This window comes from Corylus avellana, chromosome ca7 (genome assembly GCF_901000735.1).
Source record: "Corylus avellana chromosome ca7, CavTom2PMs-1.0".
NCBI classification, from domain to species: Eukaryota; Viridiplantae; Streptophyta; class Magnoliopsida; order Fagales; family Betulaceae; genus Corylus; species Corylus avellana.
In genome coordinates, this window is record NC_081547.1 from 24,549,460 (window position 1) to 24,571,069 (window position 21,610).

The following is a 21,610-nucleotide window of genomic DNA, read 5'->3' on the forward strand; positions in this document are numbered from 1 at the left end:
GAGTGTTTTTTTTTTTAAAAAAAAATTTAAGTTTGGTAAATTTAGCATAGGTGTGAATGTGTGATCTTCTGATTGATTGCATAAAACTCATCTTTTTGCAATCTCCTGATATAAGTTATTCTCATTTAGTTAACATTTTTTTTAATAGAAACTCTTGTCCCTCTCGCCTAAGCTCTCGGCCTTTAAGGAGACCCTCTGTGTGCCAGAGTTCCCCACGCACACACTCTCTGTGTGTGAAATGGCAGTTTCTTCAACGCTTTCCCGCCTAAACCTCCTCCCCAGACCTTCGCTTCCCTACGCAGTATCCACTCTCAGAGCTCTAAAATTCCGACCCATGTGTGCACCTCTCACTTCCTTCTCCAACTCCTTCTCTGCCCATTTTTCCACTCCCAAAAGTTCCCCAGAACCCAACACCCAAAGTCCAGGAGCACCCGACTACGACTTCATTGTTCTCGGCATCGAAACCAGCTGCGACGACACCGCCGCCGCCGTTGTAAGTCGCAGCCGAATTCCGATTCGTTTGTTGTGGCTTTGTCATGGATATTTGTTCGTTTGTGATTTTGTGGCGTCCTTAATGGGTTTTGGTTGGTTTTTGTGTTTGCTGTTTTTTGGGGATAAGGTGAGGAGCAGTGGGGAGATTCTCAGCCAAGTTGTGTCTTCTCAGGTATAATATTTGATGTTTATTGGATTTAGTTCATGAGAGTTGTTTTTGTTCGTTGTAGAGAATTGGTTTTATATTTTTGTTTTTGCAGAATCAGTACTGTGCTAGTAATATCGTTGTGTTTTTCTTTTGTCGTTACTTCTTAGAATGGCTCAAATTCTTTCTCTAGGTTACATATGTTATGTTCAATTATCTCAACGTTGCACTTTTACTTCTGTTTTCTTTGGCTGCTTGAGAACATCAAATTATTGGTTTTGAGTTATGGCCCAAATTGCTTATTAATAAGACGAGCAGGCTACAATAGGTCTGATGGTGTATGCTGAATGATGGAGTTCTAGTAGGGATATCTTGTAAGTAAGGCGGTGAATTACTTATATAATTAGGAATGTGGTATATGAACCTAAGGAATCTTGGTAATTCATACGTTAAGGCTGTCAATACAGCGGTTTGGAGAAATATGGACCTAAGGATCTGTGTTTCAAAATTTAAAAGTTGTGGTGATGGATGAATTTAATAAGGGATATTGACTTATTGTGGCCTTGTGATCTCTCTCTAAATTTTCTTGTTAAAGAAAACTCCAAATTCCTTCTCATTGCAGTCTAGAAATTACTTTATAGCCTGTACATTGCTAAAACATCCTAACATGAAATATTAGGCTGAACTAAAAAGCTTCTTTGGTGTTGCTTTTTATTAGACTACTCGCAAGAAACAGTTTTATGTTAAAATGATTTGCTTCCTTTTACTATGAATTGTATCATGTTTTCTGCTTTGCATACATGACCAATTTATGTTCTATTTATAGTGCTTGCACATTATCTAATTTTAAGCCTTTGTTACATCAAGGCAGATCTTCTTGCTCGATATGGAGGTGTTGCCCCTAAAATGGCTGAAGAAGCACACTCACAAGTGATTGATCAGGTGTCTGATCTGCATAACAAACTTTCCTTCTAGTATGCATCTCTTTACATGCCAGATATAAATACCTTGCCGTCCGTGTCACACATAATATTTATTTTGGAAACTCACTGTGTCAGGCACTATATGTGCTGTCAGGTACCTTAAATGTGTTATCGTTCTTGTCACTCACACTTACCGTATTGCTGTGAACAATATTCTGATTCTTTGAGCTTAGGTTATTAGTATTATCAGCATTATAAATGTCTAATACTGACATGGGTCTAAATTTGAGCTTATTAATTGCAGGTAGTGCAAGAAGCACTTGATAAAGCTAATGTAAGAGAAACTGATTTATCAGCAGTTGCTGTTACAATTGGTCCCGGTTTAAGCCTTTGTCTGCGTGGTAATTTTGAGTGATATCTCTCTTTGTGTGTGTTGGCTCCCCTAAAATTCTCTGTACTTTTTTTATGCCAAATAGTTGGGTATTGTCCCTGTCCTCCAGTTGTGTGGTGCACAATGTCTTTGTGTAACAAATGTGAATTTGAATGAAAAGGAAGAACTATATAACATATACACATCAGTCCCTGTTATTGAGCTATCTTAAATTAACTATAGAAGATTTCTCTTGGGCTATTAAGTCGCGTCAAAGTGATTCCCAGGGGATTCAAGTTGGGTAACAGGTAGTGGAAATTATTTTTCTGACTCTGTTCGATCTTGCCCTACATTTGGGGTTCAATTAGCAACTCTAACACCTAATATACAAAAGTCAGGATTGTCCCTGTCTCAAATGATCAATTTATCAGATTAGTATGTAGAATGAATTACACAATGTGGAATAAGTGAAAATTTATAATAGGAGGAAAAAAAAAAATTACTTCTAATGACTTATATCATTTGGTAGGTTGTAGGTTCCTGTTTGAAGTAAACAATTGTGTTGGACAGAATTTTACAGTAAGTGCTCTGGGATAATTCTGCATAGTTTTACGACATTTAGAAATTACTGCCGAATTGTGGATTTTATATCAGGAATTGAGTTGAATGAGGATTCTTGCCTTCCCTAGCCATTTGGGTGGAAATTTTGTTGGTTGCTTAGAATTATTTCTTCATGCAATTGCAATGCAGTTGGTGTGCAGAAAGCTCGGAAAACTGCTGGAAGATTTAATCTGCCAATAATTGGCGTACATCACATGGAGGCTCATGCTCTAGTGGCCAGGTAGTAGAGTAACATCTAGAAAATGCAGAATAGATTGCACTTCAAATACATTAACATGGACATGACACATTTTACAATACAACTTAACTGTATCTATGGTTTTGCTTTAAAAAAAATAAAGAAAACAAATGATGTTTGTGTGCTTATATGTGAACTCAAAATTGTAAGGTAAGTGTTTTATAGCATCTGAATGTGTCTTTTCCTTCCTAGGTTAATGGAAAAAAAGCTCCAATTTCCTTTCATGGCCCTGCTTATTTCAGGTTAGAATTTATACTCCTTTCTTATTTTTTAGGTTTATATTGCCGACTTTCTTATTTGTCTAAAATCTAGATTGCTTGAATCTCATTTGGTATTGTTTGCATGCTTATGATGCTTCTTATCAAATCAGTCCAAGTTCATGCAGTATGAAGCATTGAGTTGTGAGCGCGCTTGGCCATACCGGCATCATATATAAGAGGCCAATATATTCAATCTCAAACCTTGGTTCTTAAAAAAGGATTACCAATGGTTTAGTTGGATGAGAAAGGAGCAATTTCGTATAAACTGGTAGGGCAAACATGTCTTTCTAGCTGCCCCGATTCCTAAAACAAAGTACATTCACAAAAGATAAACTATTTTTTTTTTTTTTAAAAAAAAGAAAACTAATTTAGCTAGAGCATTGATGTGATCATCCTACATTCTTCAAGTGCTGACTTGGTTTTGTCCTTGTTGGCCCTCTTTTCTCCATGGTACCTTGTGTAGAAAATCCAGCTCATAAGTTGTTGATTTGTCTACAAGATGAATTGTTCCATCTTTCTTCACTATAGTCAAACAATAAGTTTTGTTATCATACTTCCATTTCAAAATCATAGAGGAATTTGTGGATAATGGTTTATTTGTCGGATGCTTCTATAGCAAGAGACAGACTTTGATCTTCCCTAACTCATCCAATACCACGGTGATGGTGAAATGTGGCAGTGCGCTTATAAAGTCTATCGGGATGAAAAGATGCTTCTAAGTCCAAACATTAATTTGGCATATGTTTGATGATGTGGAGTCTACTTGGGAGCTTGCATAATTAGTTTAAAGCCTAGTTGGGTCTTATTTTGTATTTTGGCTTGTTATTGGTATTGGGTTTTATTTGTGGGTTTTACTAGTTATTTAGTTTTGGGCATTTAGTTGTTAAAGCCCAGGGATTCCTAAGTTCATTAGGATTAGATGTTAGATGCCTATAAATAAGGATTTAATAGTATTCATATGCTTATTGAAAAAGAAGATGGCTATGAAAATTCCAGCAACTATTGCTTAATGGATTGTGTGATGCAATTATATCCAAGGGACTATGCAATGGATCCTAGGTGTGATGCTTAGGTTTTTTTTTTTTTTTTTTCTCTCTCTCTCTCTATAAAATCCTAATCTTCAAAACCTAAGCCACCCAGCCCTCATTAGATTACAGAAAAGACTCATGGCACTGTTCATGCATACTCTCCGAGGGTACTGTTCATACAGTGTTTGTGCTACATCACATGGACTATATTTATGTTTGATTTTTCTATCTCGTTTGGTTATAATGGCCTTAAGCAATATGATGATTTTTGTATGCACCTTGTTTTTTAGGAGGACACAATCTACTTATTCTTGCTCAAGATCTTGGCCAGTACATACAACTTGGGACCACAATAGATGATGCAATTGGTGAGGCATATGACAAGACAGCGAAATGGCTTGGTCTTGATTTGAGAAGGAGTGGTGGACCAGCTATAGAGGAGCTTGCTCGAGAGGGGGACGCAAAATCAATCAAATTCTCTGTAAGTCTTTTTCTAGGACTATTTTCCCTTCATTCTAGTCATTTTTGGCAGAGCGTATATCCTAAGTTTTGCAGTGCGTTACTTTTTTAGATCCCAATGAAACAACATAAAGATTGCAACTTCTCATACGCTGGTCTGAAGACTCAAGTGAGGCTGGCAATTAAATCCAGAAATATGTACGTTGAATATTTACTTTTCAAAAAAAAAAAAAATGTATGTTGAATATGTCAAAAGATGCAGATATAATATTGGAACCCAGTCTCCTTTTTTCTGCCTGGTGAATTCTTTTTTATTTACATTCTTCCTCTTGATCTGTAAAGAGTATTGTAATTTAGATGGGATAAAAAGGAGATCTGGCAATGTACAGATGTTCAGATTTAGGATAGAAGACAAAGTTGGTGAGGTTAAGAATTGAAGCACAAAAATAATGATAGTTGCGTGCTGTTGAGAGTGAGTTATGTGCCTATATTGAATATTTTGAGAACTTGAAATGTTCAGAAGGGCTACTAGTTTTGTAGAATCTTTGGAAGAACCGGAGAACAAGCACGGAAGAGATTCATGCATTGTCAATATGCTTTGTGCATTTAAGTTGTTGTGTATTATGCAGCAATTGTTGCATCTTTATTGTGATACATACATATTTGATTGTTTCAGGTGTCTGAGAGATTAAAAGTTCACTGTATGAGTTACGCATAATATATATACAAACAAATTTAATTTATTACCAAAGTAATCTAAATATCAGAGTTTCAGGCCAGAAAGGAGTGACCTAATTTCACATTATGTTTGGCATCCTCCTACTTTGGTTAATTTATTCACACGAGCTCAATTATTGTAAAAACCGAATATCTCTTTTATAATTGAATTTTATAAGTATATATACTAAGCTGCGGTATTAATTAAACATGCTGCCTACAACATGAAGTATGGCTGCGTTGAAGTAATGAACTAAGCAAACAGCAAGCTATTTAAATTTAACATTCATTCCCTTCCAATCTCTTGTCCACTTTTTGATGTGTATGGGCTATGTGCAGTGATGCTGAAATTCCCATTTCTTGTGCAAGTCACCAAGATAGAAGTTCTCGAGCTGATATTGCTGCCTCTTTTCAGGTTAATATATTCGCATAAACTTATTTTGATGAATGAAGTATTCATGAGGTCTTTAATATTTCTCTTGTATGTCTTGATTTTTTTTGCTCTCCCTCTGAGATTTGTTTCTATGCAGCGAGTTGCAGTATTACACCTAGAGGAAAGGTGCGAGCGAGCAATTGAATGGGCACTGAATATTGAGCCTTCTATAAAACATTTGGTGAATTGAACTGCATTTTTCAAATCAATACTTTCTCTTTCTGTTAATTTTTCATACAAGCAGTGGAACATGACTTTCATCTTATAATCTGCCTCCTGTAGGTAGTCTCTGGAGGTGTTGCATCAAATCAGTATGTTAGGGCTCAACTTGATCAGGTTGTCAAGAAAAACAGCTTGCAACTTGTGTGCCCTCCTCCCAGCCTTTGCACTGACAATGGTAAGTCATATTTGAGTAGCTTTGCTTGACTTGGGGATGAGGGTTTACCACCTGTAATAAAACAGGGGCCTTAGAATGTTAGCCTAGAGCGGCTGATGGGATTAGAATGTGCTAAATCAAAAGTATTTTTAGCTGGAGTTAACTAACTTCAGAGAGATATTATACAAATTGGGTTTTCGCTGGCTCTTGGGCTCAAGTTGCTTGCTATATGATGAAGCTCAGGCTTGCTCATTGTGAGTTCAGGGGGGCTACATGTTGCAACAGTAAATAATTTTTCTTTTTAATAATACGATCAAAATGACATAATTTTTCTTATACTTGGTGACATTAAACCTCTGATGTAAAAACAATCATTAAACAAATAATGATATCATGTACGTGTTTTATTAATAGATATATTGCTTTTTTTGTTATTTAACTTGTGATTCACATGGATATTCTGATAATCCTATCAGTAGAACTGTTGCTGTCCACTTCATTGTTCAAGAGATGTATGTTAACTTCCATTCATATCCCAAATACAAGTTAACAATTCTCCAATTTTTCAGCAGTCACAACTAGTTTCAGTGTATATTACTTTCCATACAGTACTTAACAGGTTTTAAAAGTTACCAACAGGGGAGAGTTCCATGGATGCACAAAAGTATGATTAATATTGCTGGTCAAATAATCTGTAATGGCTGTTGTTCAAGATTAATGCCTTAGACTTCGCGTGACTAGGTGTAATGGTAGCTTGGACCGGCATTGAGCACTTTCGCATCGGTAGATTTGATCCTCCACCTCCTGCAGATGAACCTGAAGATTTTCTGGTTTGCTTCAAACTTTTAATTACCTTTGACTGCCTTTCATTTGTGTCCCTCCCTACCTCCTTTCCATTTCGTTTGGTTTATTACATCTGCTAAAGTCATATATTATAATTATCTAAATGCCATAATAGGATTTATGTTTTAGAAAAGAAGGCAAAGCTTTGTGTTGGTACATAGTAAACAGCAAACTTTCCCTATGACATCAAATCTGATTCCAGAATTATGAAAAATGGAATAGTTCTCTATTTTTCAAACAAAATGATTTGTTCTCATTGTAAGACTGGTGGAATTTAGTTGCTCCAATTGTTGATATTCAAATGACTTCTGAATAAACTAACTTATAAATGTTGATAAGTTTTTTACTTGGAATTTTTAATGACTTTGTACATGGCTAATAGATTAGATGAAGAATATTCTGCGTCTCAACTTTAACTTGTATTTATTTGCTATACGAATCAGTACGATTTGCGACCAAGATGGCCTTTGGGGGAGGAATATGCTGAAGGAAGAAGTGAAGCTCGCTCCTTAAGAAGGGCCAGGATTCATCCATCTCTGACTTCTATCATTCAAGCATCACTGCAACAGCAACGGTAGCCTGCATCTCCTACTCTGTTCACCCCCTTTATACATGTTTTTGGATTGATGACTCAATCTCCTACTGGCTGGCATTGCTGAGTTTATGTTGGTGTTAGAGATATGTGTTGCAAGTGGGGATCAGCTTTGAAATGAAAGCAATGCAATTGCAGCATGAATCCTTGGTCTCTCTTCAAAAATACCACTTCTGTATTGAAATTATGTATCCATTTGTATGGATGGTCCCTTCACCATATATAATTTGTAAAGCATATGATTTATTTTAATTGAAATCCAAATTTTTTTTTTTATTATTATTATTATTTTTTTCTATATTAAAAGTTACTTGAGATCTTGAAAAGAGAATATCATCACGTCAAATAGAGAACCAATTTTCAAAGCTATAATACCTTCAGCAATTTTAACACTTTCACCTATGTTGCCTTAAAATATTAACAGTTAACGGGAACAAAATATTCAAAGTTCTTTTACTTTTATGTCAAATTAAAACACCTTTTTCAAACAAAAACACTATTCAGAAATTACTAACAGACGAACTTGGTGTGTTTTCAAATTTTTTTTTTTTAAAAAAAAAAACACATTTTTTCTCAAACCATTAACAAGTAATTCATTACACAAATCAGCATTTATTACCGTCATATCAAAGGTTCAACACACGCCCAAAATATTTTTGTGAGTTTAATACTCAATAATCTATAGCCCTAGCGTAGTTAGGGTGCATTTGTCGTTGCGTCTTTATAAACAAAAGTGCAATTTTAAACCAAATGTAAAAAATAGAATCTTTGGAATTGCATTTTAAAAAAATTACGATTTGAAAAATGTAACAAATTTGCGTTTTCAAATTGTAGACAAGTAGATGCTTTTTTAAAAACGCTACTTTTTAAAATCGCAAACGTGTTTGGTAAAACATGTTAAAAAATATATTTTTTTTTATCAAATATTTGTTATACAAAATAGTAATTTTTGTTGAAATTTGTGTCTTTTCAAATAAACACTCATAGCCTATTTATAGAAAACACAGTTAGTTTTTTTTTTAAAAAAAGTTTATAATTTATAATTTATAATTTATAATTTATTTTAGATTTAGTGTTTTTTAAATAGTAATGTCAAACGTCTTACATTTTGTGATATCTTTTAAAAATACCAATTATTTTTATAAAATTGCAATCTCACTCATTCTTATTAGTGTTTGTTAATTAATAAGAAAGAAGTTAATTATCAAAGAATCCTCGAATTATCCTACCAAATCCCAGCTTTGTTCAACTTCGTTGGTTTCTCACTTCTTTTCTATTTTCTGTTCCATAAACTCTCCACTATTTACTCTTCCTTCCACCTCCTGCACAATCCATCTCTCCAGAGTTCTGCCCTTTCCTCAAAACTCTATAAATCCCACAAGAGTTGCCGCCTCTTTCCCTGATTCTCTAATCTGCCCCGCTCCTCCTCGTCAATCTCACACCATCATCCACATGTGCTGACCACCATCAATTCCGGTGAGCATCCACGTTATTTTCTCTTTTCGGCGGAAGGGAGAATTCAAGGTAACTCTTATGAGCCACTTCCTATTTCTTATTCTTCTTTTTTAGTGTGAATGAAAGGAGGGATGTTAACATTAGCAGCTTTAGCATTCTACCTTTAGGTTCTTTTGCTTGGGTTTTGATTCCGTTCAGAAGAAGTTTTAGGTTTTGATTGTATTCAGAAGAAGTTATGGGAATCAATATAAGATGGGGAATCAATAATCTGATAATTCATTGGTTGGATCATGCTATCTACTATTAAGCAAGTGTTCTTGCATTGGGGGTGCTCGGATTGTATCACATGCCACAATGCGACTTGCATTGTTATATTCGAATTTCTGCCAGCTTTTGGCTAGGATAAAGCTAATATATGATGATTTATCTAGTTATTTGAAATTGATTTTTCTTTTTCTCCCTGTTCAATTAGTGTATTTAGCTCTCTTGGAAACTATTCCGTTATGTCAGGTCCTCTACAAGATGTCCTTCAGGAAAGCCCAGATTGCCCAAATCCGCCTTATGAGTTCACATCCCGAGGTTTATGAACCGTGTGATGATTCATTCGCACTAGTTGATGCACTTCTGGCTGATAGAAACAACCTGTTAGAGCATCAACCAACATTGTGCATGGAAGTGGGTTGTGGTAGTGGGTATGTTATCACTTCTTTAGCTCTTATGCTTCGACAGGAGGCTCCTGGGGTCTACTATATTGCTACTGATATCAACCCTCATGCAATGAGGGTGACCAGTGAGACCTTAGAAGCACATGGTGTTCATGCAGAGTTGATAAACACTGATATCTCGTCAGGGCTAGAGAAGCGTCTGGCAGGATTGGTTGATGTAATGGTTGTGAACCCACCATATGTGCCGACCCCCGAAGATGAAGTGGGCCGTGAAGGAATTGCCTCTGCTTGGGCAGGAGGGGAGAATGGCCGGTGTGTTATCGATAAGATATTGCCAATTGCTGACTATCTATTGTCAGACAAGGGCTGGTTGTACATGGTCATGCTTACAGCTAACAAACCCTCACAGATATGCCTTCAAATGAGAGAGAAGGGATATGCTTCTAGAATTGTGGTCCAGAGATCAACAGAAGAAGAGTCTCTCCATGTCATCAAGTTCTGGCGGGATTTTGATACTCAAGCAGATGCAAAGGAAAAGGCGGCGACAAACAAAACAGTTCCTGCAAGAGTCATGGAGTCCCTGGTTTCACAGTTTCCTCTATCGTCATTCTGGAGAAGTTGTGGCAGTCACAGTAGCTGATAGATGAGAAGGTAAAAAAGTGTGTGCCTGTGTGTGTTTTTCTAGATATATTACTCTTATGTTTTGCTTTCTACTTTCATATTGTTCTTTGACTCTTGGACAAGTATTCTTGGAATGCGAGAAGCCATCTTCTTATGCTGCCTGTGCCTGGGGCTTACTAATATGGCAGCTCTGTTTACCATTGACTTTGCTGAATTTGTTTCTTAGGGAGTTGCATGTTATGTTCTCACCTTCTAAGCGTTCTTTGATCTGAGGCATGTGATGCCCCGGATTTTGAAAGTTAAGTTTCACAATGGGTGGATGAATTATGAAAGTACGCATGTGCCAAATCTCTCATTGGTTGTGTACCAAGTGAAAAGGGAACTCCAATTGTAACTTTGACTAGTCATTTTAGGCAGTAATGCGAATATGATTAGAGCTTTTCTTAGGCTGTGACAAATGATATCAAAATCAACCTAGTAACGCCATATAGCGTTGGGGCATTACAACACGACGTGGATCTTGATGAAGACGTCAGAGATTTGAATGAGAGGATTATGATACTCCGGATTGTGAAAGTTAAGTCCCACATTGGGTGAGTGGCTTATGAAATCCTATATGTGCAAAGTCTTTTATTGGTTGTGTACTAGATGAATAAGAAGCCCAGTTGCACCTTTGACTAGTCTTTTAGGGTAATATCACTTTCCTTGAGTCATGATGAGACATGCTCAAAGTTTGACTAGTTGTTTGGTCTTTTCTATCAAAGTAAAGGGCCAAACTGAACTAATAGGAGTGCCTGGTCCTAGATAAGAGCAGTGACTGTGTGCCCCGCTCTAGTTTTCAAAGTACCATTTGTGAGCCTCTTGTCGTCATATTTTTTGCAATCATTCATTTGCATTAGTTCTTGCTCTCACAATTAACAAACCTCCTTTGTAATTGTTGAAAAATTATCCCATACATATAGACACGTCTAGTCTATTGACTACTCATTTTACTTTGTCTTTAGTAATTAACCTTTCTGATTGAATTTCTTCATTTCTTTTAATGTAAGGTTTGTTATCAAATGTTCCCATGAGTTCCTTTGCATGCTGTGAAGGCTTATCTTGTAGCTGTCGGCGTTGCCAAATTTCTTGTGTAGTAACTAGGCAATGATCCCTTCAAAGGCGTCTTGGCATTATACATGCTATAATTTATAGGAGATCAGATGCTTAAAAGTTATTTATTGTTGTTTGCTTCTTTGTTTTTTCCCTTTGTATCTTTTTATATTTTAAACCTTTCTGTACGACCTCAATTGTATATATTTGCATGTTACTTTCACTTTACTAAGTCTTTCAGCTCTTTTATAGGTTTGAGGTTTTCAATAACCTCCAGTGCTTCCAGTCCTCCCTGACAGCAATTTTAAGAGCTTAAATGACTTCATCAGTCTCTGCAATAGGATACTGCAGAGCTTCCATCATCTACAACCATATTGCACATAAGTTTCCAGACTTATGTGCAATATGGGAAGCAGAGCTCCTTGTCAGTATCAAATGCAATGCTTTGGTTCAAGTTTCAACTGCTTGTGAAGGTCGGCATGTTGAGCTCATTCTCTCAGTATCAGATGGAATGGTTTCTCTCTATGTTTAAATAGCAGAAGTACCATAGGATTTGTTCATGACATTATATATGTCACAGATTTCTCAGCATAAAATCAATTTTAGAGAAATCAAAGATGTGTGTTGATTTAACGAAACAAACTATTTGGGTTGACTCCACCCTCAAATTAGACGTTATTGAATGAAACCAACAAAACTTACACAAGGCTATAGGAGATGAAAGATTTGGCATATGGCAATTCAACTACTTTTAGTGTGGCCTGGATGCATGTTTCCTCTCATGTCCCTTGGTTCTCTAATTTGTTCATTCATCATATCTCATGATCACTCAACAGGTACTTGAAGTGTTTTCATGACATGTGCAATAGGATAATGTTGAAACCTTATAGTCATGCATTGCATTTCATTTTAGGTTTGGCATCTCTAGGTCTTGGTTGGTCACTTAGTTTTTCTTCGTGTGTCATAGAGGATTGTCTTATGTGCATCACCCATTTTGGTTTATTGTTTTCCTTCCCTTTGTCATTCGTGATAAAAAGGTTGGGGAGTAGATGGGATGTTTGGGATAGGGGGAGTAGTGCTGGTGTGTTATTAATCAGTTTTATGACATATTTACATGGATTTACTGTGCTTATTGACTATTATTGAGTACATCTATGTATGTACCTCTATTTATATTTAGATGTTGTGGCCCTTTATGATCATAAAATTGTTCAATATCTGTCTATTCTAGTTCTTGAAATTTCAGTTCTCTTATGTGTTTAATGTGTTCACTCGTGTTTCAGAGAACAAATTACAAACTCATAATTTCACTTAGGCCTAGCTTTGTGGTTTAATAGATTTAGGTTGGGTTTTGGGTTTTTATATTGGGAAATTGGGATAAATATACTTTGACCCCTTAAACTAACAGTCATCTTTTATTCAGCCCCACGAATTAATAGATGTAACACTTAGATTAAACTACCATTTTGTTCTAATTAAGCATCTCTGTTAGGATTAGCCATCTGTTGGGATAGAAAAATGATCATGTGCACGTGGCCATATTCTGTCAGCTTTCCTATAATACCCCTTATTTCTTTAAAACCAACATAAATAAAATAAATAAAAACAAAAAATTGTAAAACCCAAAGGTTGGCTGGGGGTGGTTCGCGGCCTCCCCCAGCTAGCCTTTTTTTTATTGCTTAATAAATATAATGGATAAATTTGGTTTTTCAAGAGTCATACGAGGGTGGTTTTGAAAGACTTTGGTCAAATTTAATTTTTCCATCCATATAGACGGTCAAGCTAACGAAGGGGTCTAATTTCAATAAATGACAGTTTGATGTATTTAAGAGTCACACATGTCAATTTATGGGGCTAAAAAAAAATTGTTGTAATTAATTTTGTCACCGAATTGCCAAAATGAGAGTTTGTTAGCTTTTATATTAGCAAATTTGGTGTTTGAAACACATTGATGTAAGTGAAATTTGGTTGGAGTAGTTGTACACTTGTACTTGTACATAGGTATGATTTCATAATCCTTCAAAATTGTGAATAACTGAGTACCTCATTCGGTACCAGGTAAACTCATGAGATCTATAGTAGATGAGTTTTCTAGGTTTGATTTTCGATGTTTCGTCAATTTGTGGAATTAGATCGTTCTGAAGATTAATTATAAAATTATTTGGTCTCCTACAAATATTAACATAAAAATATTTCAATCCAGTAAATCTTACAAGAAAATATAATAAACATTTTATTAAATTTTAAATAATAGAAAACAATACAAAATAAAATAAAATAAAATAAAAAAATCATCTTTATAACTTATAATTTAAAAATTCAATAAGTTATGAATTACTAAATTTAGTTCATCTTTGTTGCTTAATGCTTTCCTCATTTTTTATTGAATGTTTAATTATTAGTTATAAAGATAAACTTTTTTTGTATTGTTTCCTATTCTTTGAAATTTAATAAAATCCTTATTATATTTTCAAATATTTTCTTGCAGTATTTACTGGATTGAAATATTTTTGTGTTAGTATTTGTAGGAGACCAAATAATCATATAATCACTCTTCAGAACAAAACTAATTCCTCAAACTGACAGAAACATAGAGAAACTCACTTGTAGTTTTGAGCTCTTCGAGCCTTTCTAGAGTGACTGCAAAACCTTTCATAAACTTCAAAAGTCATATCAACATATGGAATGCAAATTCGATTGTCAATTACCCTATTTTGCACACTTTCTATTTAAAGGTTGAATTCATCAAATTCTCATTCATGTATCCCACACTAATACTACCCCATGCCACACCATTCCCACCATTTAAACACAAAATACGCATGAGTATTTTTTTAGAAAAATTTATGCATTATCATTGATAAAAGATAGAAGGTGGAGAAAAAAACTCCAACAACAATCAAAGAGATGAAGCTAACTGCTCTATCAAAACAATATCACTAATACAATCTGGAGTATGGTCCCTCTATATTCTATCATTGACATTTGTAGTAGCCCTCTTCGCCAGCCGGTGCGCCGCCTCATTAGCTTCCTGATTAACAAAGACACACCTCTACCCTGAAAACATCTGTAAAGCACGTCGTGTGTCCTCAATTAAGTGGCCGAAGTGGCTCCATGTGCTTGTGGTTGAGTTGATAGCTTCCACGACCTGTTTTGCATCCCCCTCCAATATTAGATGTTGAATTTCAAGATCTTTACATAGGCTCGCTGCATGAAATGAGGTGATAGCTTCCCCCGTCGTTGGCTCAAAAGAGCCTTGTCGTGTTTTGCTCATTGCCGCAACGACTCTTCCCCGTTCCTCTCTGACTACAACACCTATCCCAAACCTATCACGAGAATTATTAATAGTTACATCGCAGTTCGCCTTATACCATCCTTGGTTGGGAACTAGCCACTTTGCAATCTGGTTGTTGCTGTTCACGTGAGTTGTGGAATAAGTTGGTTCGTGGATCTGCTTGAATTCCTCATCATATTTAATCACCTCCTGCACGATAATATTTGGGTTGATGAAAACTTTTTCATATATCCATTTGTTCCTTCTCAGCCATATCTGACGGGCTAATTGTACAAAGATAGCAAAGTCTTCCTTTCCACACCTGGCCATCATCGCCTCTGCCACATACAAGAAATCAAGCCCACTAGTAGCACTTTTTTGGAAAGTTATCTTGCAGCATCCCCATACATTCACAGCTGCTGGGCATCCCCAAAGCTTAAGATGACATTTAATGGTAAATTTAATAATTTAATTTATATTTTAACGCTTTCTCTTACACGTGGATTTAGAATCTCCAAGCACAACAATGTTCAAACTCAAATTTTTTTCTATAATATCATGTTAAAACACAATTTATCTAAAAAAAATAACTATCATGATGTATAGATTTTGAACCATTTATTTAAAATGAACGGATTAAATTAAAAAAAAAATGTCTTTTATATAAAATAATGTTACTTTTCACATACATTTATCAGGACATGTTTTAAGTTACTTTTTTTTAAAAAAAAATTATTTATAACAAACCTAAAATAGGCGTAATAAATAAATAGTCGACATAGGAAGGCATTGATGATGAGTTGAGATTTTTGGCTGCCTCTAGCGTCAGACTTTTCTTTCTTTCTTTTTTTTTTTCTTTTTTTTTTTTTTAATTTGTTTTTTAAATTAAAGAAGAGAAATATTAAAAGGAAATTCAAATTTGAGGTATTAGCACTAAATTTGAGATAGTAGCACTAAATTTAGGATGATAAAATCACTTTTAAGTGATACCATCCCTAAAGGGTTAACCTTCCACCCCTAGATTTTAGTTTTAAATCCAAAAATAAATTTTGAGACATTAGAAACTAAATATTAACTTATAAAAATTTAACAAAAAAAAAAAAAAAAACAAAACAAAATCTAGCAGGACTAGAAAGAGAGAGATTTTTCTACAAATTTTTTTTTTTTTTTTTTAATAAAGCTTTGACACACACTTGTCGGACTCTTGGCAGCATAATAGCATAACTCATTGATGATAGGTAGTGAAAAATGGAGACGGCTTTCCGAAATGTTGGGCCCATTGAAATACTCGTTTCAATTTGGGCTGGATTAACCCTCCATAGTAAAAGAGAATTGTCTTCCTTCCCGCATTTCAATTTTCAACGAAAAGTGGCTTCAAGCGCCACAACAGTGAGCTCGCAAAACACTCTCTCTCTGTCTCTCTCTCTCTCTCTCACAGAGGCACGGGCGACAAGTAAATGGAAGTGGGGAGGCTACCCATCTCAGCATCGCAGAGAGGGAAACTGATATCAGCCGGCTATACCACTCTCTCGTCGCTTTCTTCGCTCTCTCCTTCCGTCCTTGCTCGAGGTACCCACCATTTTCCCCATCATCATTTCCTCTTGTTCTTTTCCAAATTGGAGTTCTGGGCATGTTGGTCTTTCGAGAATCTTTGTGTCAGAGCTTTTGTATTCCTGGGTTTGAGTCATTTTTGGTCTCTTATACATGTACCTCGCAAATTGTTTGATGTAATTACTCTCTGAGTTTCTTGATGGAAGTTTCATTTATGATTATAATAGAATGACAAAGATTTTCTCGATCATTATATTCCTTTAAATCTTTCTTCTACGAGTATTGGCTATTTATTACTAGTTGATCCAATCACATTGCATAAAGTGGTTTCATTTTGGTAGTTGATTACTTGTCCGAGAGCAATGATCGTTAGCCACTATATTTGTTGTCAGGCCTTATAAAAATTACTGCCCATTGGATTTGTACTGCCGTAGTATATCAGGAATTAAGTATTAGACTTGATAATATATATGGGCATTTGAGAAATCTCACATGAATCAGCTTCTATAATTTCTTTGATGTTTTAGATTGAAGTATTCTAACATTGTTTATCCTTTGACAGAAGTAAATGTTTCGGATACTGAAGCTGCTCAAATTCTGAAGGTTGCATCACATGGTAGTAGGTTGGACGGGTCAGAAGGAGGTTGTGCTACTATTAACGGTATGTATTCTCTCTATGATATGTAGTTACTTTTGTTTTTCACTTCAAAGAATGAAAACTTTTCTGAGACAATCTTAAGAAAGGTCTCATGAGAGACAAAAAGAACTGTGACAATATTGTGGTTCTGCCTGAAGATGCTGCTCCCCATGCTGGGTACATTGCCAATGTAGCATGCTAGTGTGTCAATATCAGATTGTGCACCTTATGTTATTATAGCCTTTAAAAGCTGCTTCAATCCAGGCCCGTAGTTGTTTACAGCCATTTCTGACAAACAGTGTAACTTCTTTTTTCGAAAATGTTACACTCTTCTTACACACACATACACAAGTTTCATTCCTGGTTAGTGCATTCAATAGTTATGGGACCTGCTGTCTTCTTGTGTTCATTATTCAGTCAGACTATGATTTGGTTCAAATGCCATTTCTTGGCCATTTTGTTTTACTTCGATTAGAGTTCTTTTGATAATGGTTTTATTTTCTCATTGTTGATCTTTCTACCAATCCAAGGGAAGAAAGAAATATTTCAAATCATTTGTTAAATCATGAATGCAGTCCCGTAATTTGGTCAAACGATATTGTTATTTGGAAATATCAGTGAAGTAAAATAGTTTTAAGTCACCCTCTTTTCTATTTTTCCCTTTTCTTTTTAGTAAGCCTTGGATACAAATCTAGGTTGCCATTTTCTTACTATTAAGGAACCTCACCTACGGTTAGAATGATCTTTTGGTTTCCATCTTGTGCAGGTGCACAAACTGCTTGGGATATGCTCCATGAGGAGGAAATGTTTCCACGCATCACTACATCGTGTGTGGATTTGGATAACATCCTTGGTGGGGGAATAAATTGCAAAGAAGTTACAGAAATTGGTTAGCTTTTCTTCCTCCCTCATTGGAATACATGCAATGTTGTCCCTATTCAAAATGAATACCGAAAATCAAAATATGTTCTATGTTGTTACCTTCATTGATTCATATTGCTTTTGCACTTCATTTATGAGCATAAATACTCGGCAAGTGTTCTGTTCACAAGGAGATGATAATTTCATTATGTTTATTGTTTAGGTGGAGTTCCAGGCATTGGTAAAACACAGCTGGGGTATGGGCCGTCATTCTATTTTTTCGTTGCGGGTGTTTTTGGGACATTTAATAATTAATTAAATTTACAGGATTCAACTTGCTGTAAATGTTCAAATTCCAGTTGATTATGGCGGCTTAGGTGGAAAGGCAATATATATAGGTAAGTTTCTCAACGTCATAACTGTTCATCACTGACCATCTGACGCTGGTCTCCAACTGTTATTCATATTGTTACTTTTTTGGTGCTTAGATACAGAAGGCAGCTTTATGGTAGAGCGGGCTTTACAAATTGCTGAAGCATGCATAGAGGACATGTCAGAATCTGATGGCCTTTTGCGCAAGGATTTTAAAGCTTGCCAACTTAAAATGCACCCCAACAATATCTTGGAAAACTTATTCTATTTCCGCGTCTGCAGCTACACTGAGCAAATTGCCCTTACAAATTACTTAGAAAAGTTCATCTCAGAGCATAAAGATGTAGGTATAGTGTAAATATGCCGAGTCTATGACAAGAAGTATCTTAAGAAATTATTTGTTTTTGCCTGGCTTCCTCTCTCTCTCTCTCTTTCTTACTAGTTGAGATTTTATGCCACAGAAATCTCCTTTAATACATACACTTGTTGGTTTTTTAAGGATGAAAGTAGATAGAACTTCTCATTGTCTTATCAATTATGTCCCTCACTTTAAGTGTTTGTGTGCATATTTGTGCTTGCATGTATGTTTGTCTCTATGTGTATTTGCCTGCATCGTGTGGATACTATTGTATAGTATTTGCTAGTAACTTTTTTAAGGTTAAAATCATATTTCAGGTTAAGATTGTTATTGTTGATAGTGTTACTTTTCACTTCCGCCAAGATTTTGATGACATGGCCCTCAGGACTCGATTACTAAGCGGAATGGCTTTAAAGCTCATGAAGCTTGCAAAAGTGTTTAGCTTGGCGGTAAGAATTAATTTGGTTTGTTCATAGGATTTTTAATATATTAAGCTTGTGACAATCTTGCCTTGCTTATTCAAGTAGAGATTTGAATGCAGTGGAACGAACTTGTATTTATTTTTCAGGTCCACTTTTGTAATTAAAAGCTTTACTGGCTATGCCTGAACGCCATTAGTTTGGTTTTCCTGTTCTTTTTGGCAGGTTGTTTTATTGAATCAGGTGACCAACAAGTATACAGAAGGTTCATTCCAGTTAACTCTTGCACTGGGTAAGTTTATTCTCAGTCAGCTCCCACCACCAATTTGACTTCATAGTTTGAGCCGTTGATGTTTTACTTACCCTAATCACATGGCCTCTATTAAGAGTGTTTGTTTCATCTTGCTGATCAGGTGATAGCTGGTCACATTCTTGCACAAATCGGGTCATATTATATTGGAATGGCAATGAACGATATGCATACATCGACAAGTCGCCTTCCCTCCGATCAGCATCAGCACCATATTCTGTGACCAGTAAAGGTATTAGGAATTCTGCTTCGAACTGTAAGCGAATTAAAATGATGTGACATATAGATAGGGTGAGATGCAAGCAAAAACTATCCAGCATCAACACTATAGTATATGTTGTTTAAACCATACTGAAAAGCTTTATCATTTAAGCAAATTATAGTCACCAACATATTTTATTTTGGTAATTAGGGAATGTTCATGTACTTATTCAGCTTGACAGTCGGTTGTTACCCAAAGTTGAACCAAAGTCTGGTGTTAAAGTTTTCAATTAAATCCAAACTTGGCTTGGTTCAATAAAAAATAAGCTCATACGGGCCTCAACTCAGGTGGTTAATCAGTGAGTTGAGACTGGAGTTGAATCTTAGATTCAAGTTTTTATCAATGAATTAAATAAAATAAACAATCAGAATATGAATTCAAAGTTGTGTGACTGCTTAAACCCTAGCATATAAGTAAAATATCGATAGTTGAATCAAGAAAACTGAAAGGTGACTATCTGGTTTACCTCTCCAGCATATTCCCTTTAAACCCCAAAGACCCGCATGCAAGATAGTTTGTCTTCCAGTTTGAAATGAGGTTAGCAGGTTCCATCATCAGAGAGTTGTGAACCATTTTTTTTTTCCCTTTCTTGGTAAGAGTATTGAGAGCCCTTGAATTGACTATCACATTACATTAATAATCTTAGGATCTTAATATTGTATAAGATATGTGACTTTAAAATACATGACTTTAGGCCAATAAGAAATTACGAGGTTTATTGTGCAGATTTAGGATGACAAACTTGTGTATTTGACAATAAACTTTTCTTTTATCTGTACGCAGATATAGAAATAGAGAAGAAATATATGTTGAGGATATTACAATTTATTTTATTTTATTTCTTTCTTCACTAAGTTCATGTGGTATATCAATTTGTACATTCAGAGCATTTATAAATAAATAAATAAATTTAGCTACTCACTTTTCCAAAATGCCTACATCTCATTGTATATTTTAAGTATCTATTTTTTCCTATTTCATTTTAATACTCTTTCTCAATGATTTCTTTCCTTCTTTCTTGAGAGGAGATAGAATATTAGAGATTAAAAAATGCTTCATTTTCTTTAACATTTGGTGAATGAACGGTATTCACCAAATTTTCCTTCAAATTGTTAAGTCAGATGAAACTCATTTTATTATTATAATTTTAACATATCGGCTAGTCAAAATGGATAAGAATAATTTTTTTTTTTAAAAAAAAAAATTCCACGTTAATAGTGTCCTGTAGCCATGTGTGGGTGGGATTTAGACTTAAAGTATTATAATTAGATGGTGTACACATGTGCCAATGTCAGGTGTTTGATGATTAATTAAATTTGAACATTGGGTGACCATGGCAGTGAACTTTGAATGACAAGGCCACCCCCTCTTTTCCTAACCAACTCTTTTGCAGTTATTTTAGAACAAATCTTCAACTCAAAGAAAATAACTTCTTCTTGACCTTCCCTCCACCAAACTCCCTCACCTTTTTCTAACATTTTAACAACCCACCAGCGTTAAACTTTGAAATGTACCCTGTGCTGGTTGGCTGCATCTACTTAAAAAAAAGCCAGCTCAGAAAAAAAAAAAAAAAAAAAAAACCCATAAAAAATTTCCCAAAAGTGGTCAATTTCTAATTTAGGAACATTTTCCTATTTAACCAGTTCTGTGTAGGGAAACTTCCGAGGGTGTAGTGCACGAGACCGGGGTTTACTCTGTAGGGGTGGATCCGAAGAGTTTTGTCTTGGAGAGGTTCCCGACATAAAAGGAACCTTTTCCTATCCTAAAACTGGCATTCTCAAGGGCTTTTTCCTTTTGGATTAAGGTCACCAAGAACCAGCCCTTCGATATACAGAAAAGCTGCCATCTTAAACCTAAAATCAGCCTTTGGATAATAGAAAAGCCAAATTTAGGACGAAAAAACCTATGCTCTTTAACTAACATCTCTAGATAATATCAACACCTTATTGGATGTGAAAAATATTGTAAAACCAGATAATATAAAAAGAAAAAATGTTAAAAATTGCATTTTTATATATTCATGTTGTAAAATAAAAATATAATTTATAGCCAAAAAAAAAAAAAAAAATGGTAACAAGGATTCAATCTTCTCTCTTTGCTTGTTCAGCCCCCCTTGAGTGCCACCTATTCAAATGTCAACACCAGTCATTCTAAGTAGTACCGCTCAAAGAAGCAGCATATTCTAATATTCTTATCTTATGTATTCCCATCATTTTTTTTTTTATATAAGTATTTA

At 35.3% G+C, this 21,610-nt stretch overlaps 3 protein-coding genes across 5 annotated transcripts; all 3 read left to right on the plus strand.

The window, feature by feature from the left end:
• Positions 1-153: 153 nt before the first annotated feature.
• Positions 154-7,773, plus strand: LOC132188373 (probable tRNA N6-adenosine threonylcarbamoyltransferase, mitochondrial). The gene is made up of 13 exons (XM_059602803.1): positions 154-493; positions 620-664; positions 1,505-1,579; positions 1,865-1,961; positions 2,681-2,771; positions 2,982-3,031; positions 4,368-4,558; positions 4,649-4,734; positions 5,593-5,668; positions 5,784-5,867; positions 5,969-6,083; positions 6,804-6,892; positions 7,349-7,773. Exons 1-13 carry the CDS (start codon positions 239-241, stop codon positions 7,481-7,483), a joined length of 1,389 nt encoding a protein of 462 aa, XP_059458786.1. The 5' UTR covers positions 154-238; the 3' UTR covers positions 7,484-7,773.
• Positions 7,774-8,766: 993 nt separating this feature from the next.
• LOC132187082 (uncharacterized) lies at positions 8,767-12,092 on the plus strand. 2 transcript variants are annotated; one of them, XM_059601250.1, is made up of 3 exons: positions 8,767-9,021; positions 9,425-10,268; positions 11,583-12,092. In XM_059601250.1, exon 2 carries the CDS (start codon positions 9,475-9,477, stop codon positions 10,255-10,257), a length of 783 nt encoding a protein of 260 aa, XP_059457233.1. In that variant the 5' UTR covers positions 8,767-9,021; positions 9,425-9,474; the 3' UTR covers positions 10,258-10,268; positions 11,583-12,092. The 2 variants fall into 2 exon arrangements, with proteins under 2 accessions (XP_059457233.1, XP_059457232.1); XM_059601249.1 differs by having other exon boundaries at positions 9,463-10,268.
• Positions 12,093-15,972: 3,880 nt separating this feature from the next.
• Positions 15,973-19,918, plus strand: LOC132187783 (DNA repair protein RAD51 homolog 3). 2 transcript variants are annotated; one of them, XM_059602217.1, is made up of 9 exons: positions 15,973-16,173; positions 16,718-16,816; positions 17,559-17,681; positions 17,877-17,910; positions 17,981-18,051; positions 18,142-18,368; positions 18,701-18,832; positions 19,028-19,094; positions 19,216-19,918. In XM_059602217.1, the coding sequence occupies exons 1-9, from the start codon at positions 16,062-16,064 to the stop codon at positions 19,389-19,391; spliced, it is 1,041 nt and encodes a 346-aa protein (XP_059458200.1). In that variant the 5' UTR covers positions 15,973-16,061; the 3' UTR covers positions 19,392-19,918. The 2 variants fall into 2 exon arrangements, with proteins under 2 accessions (XP_059458200.1, XP_059458201.1); XM_059602218.1 differs by having other exon boundaries at positions 18,148-18,368.
• Positions 19,919-21,610: the final 1,692 nt, after the last annotated feature.

Coding starts and splice junctions, on each gene's coding strand:
- LOC132188373 (XM_059602803.1), top strand. CDS start 239: ATGGCAGTTTCTTCAACGCTTTCCCGCCTAAACCTCCTCCCCAGACCT. Junction 665..1,504: donor GCCAAGTTGTGTCTTCTCAG/GTATAATATTTG, acceptor TGTTACATCAAG/GCAGATCTTCTTGCTCGATA. Junction 5,868..5,968: donor AGCCTTCTATAAAACATTTG/GTGAATTGAACT, acceptor TGCCTCCTGTAG/GTAGTCTCTGGAGGTGTTGC.
- LOC132187082 (XM_059601250.1), top strand. CDS start 9,475: ATGTCCTTCAGGAAAGCCCAGATTGCCCAAATCCGCCTTATGAGTTCA.
- LOC132187783 (XM_059602217.1), top strand. CDS start 16,062: ATGGAAGTGGGGAGGCTACCCATCTCAGCATCGCAGAGAGGGAAACTG. Junction 17,911..17,980: donor ATTGGTAAAACACAGCTGGG/GTATGGGCCGTC, acceptor TTAAATTTACAG/GATTCAACTTGCTGTAAATG. Junction 18,369..18,700: donor TCATCTCAGAGCATAAAGAT/GTAGGTATAGTG, acceptor ATCATATTTCAG/GTTAAGATTGTTATTGTTGA.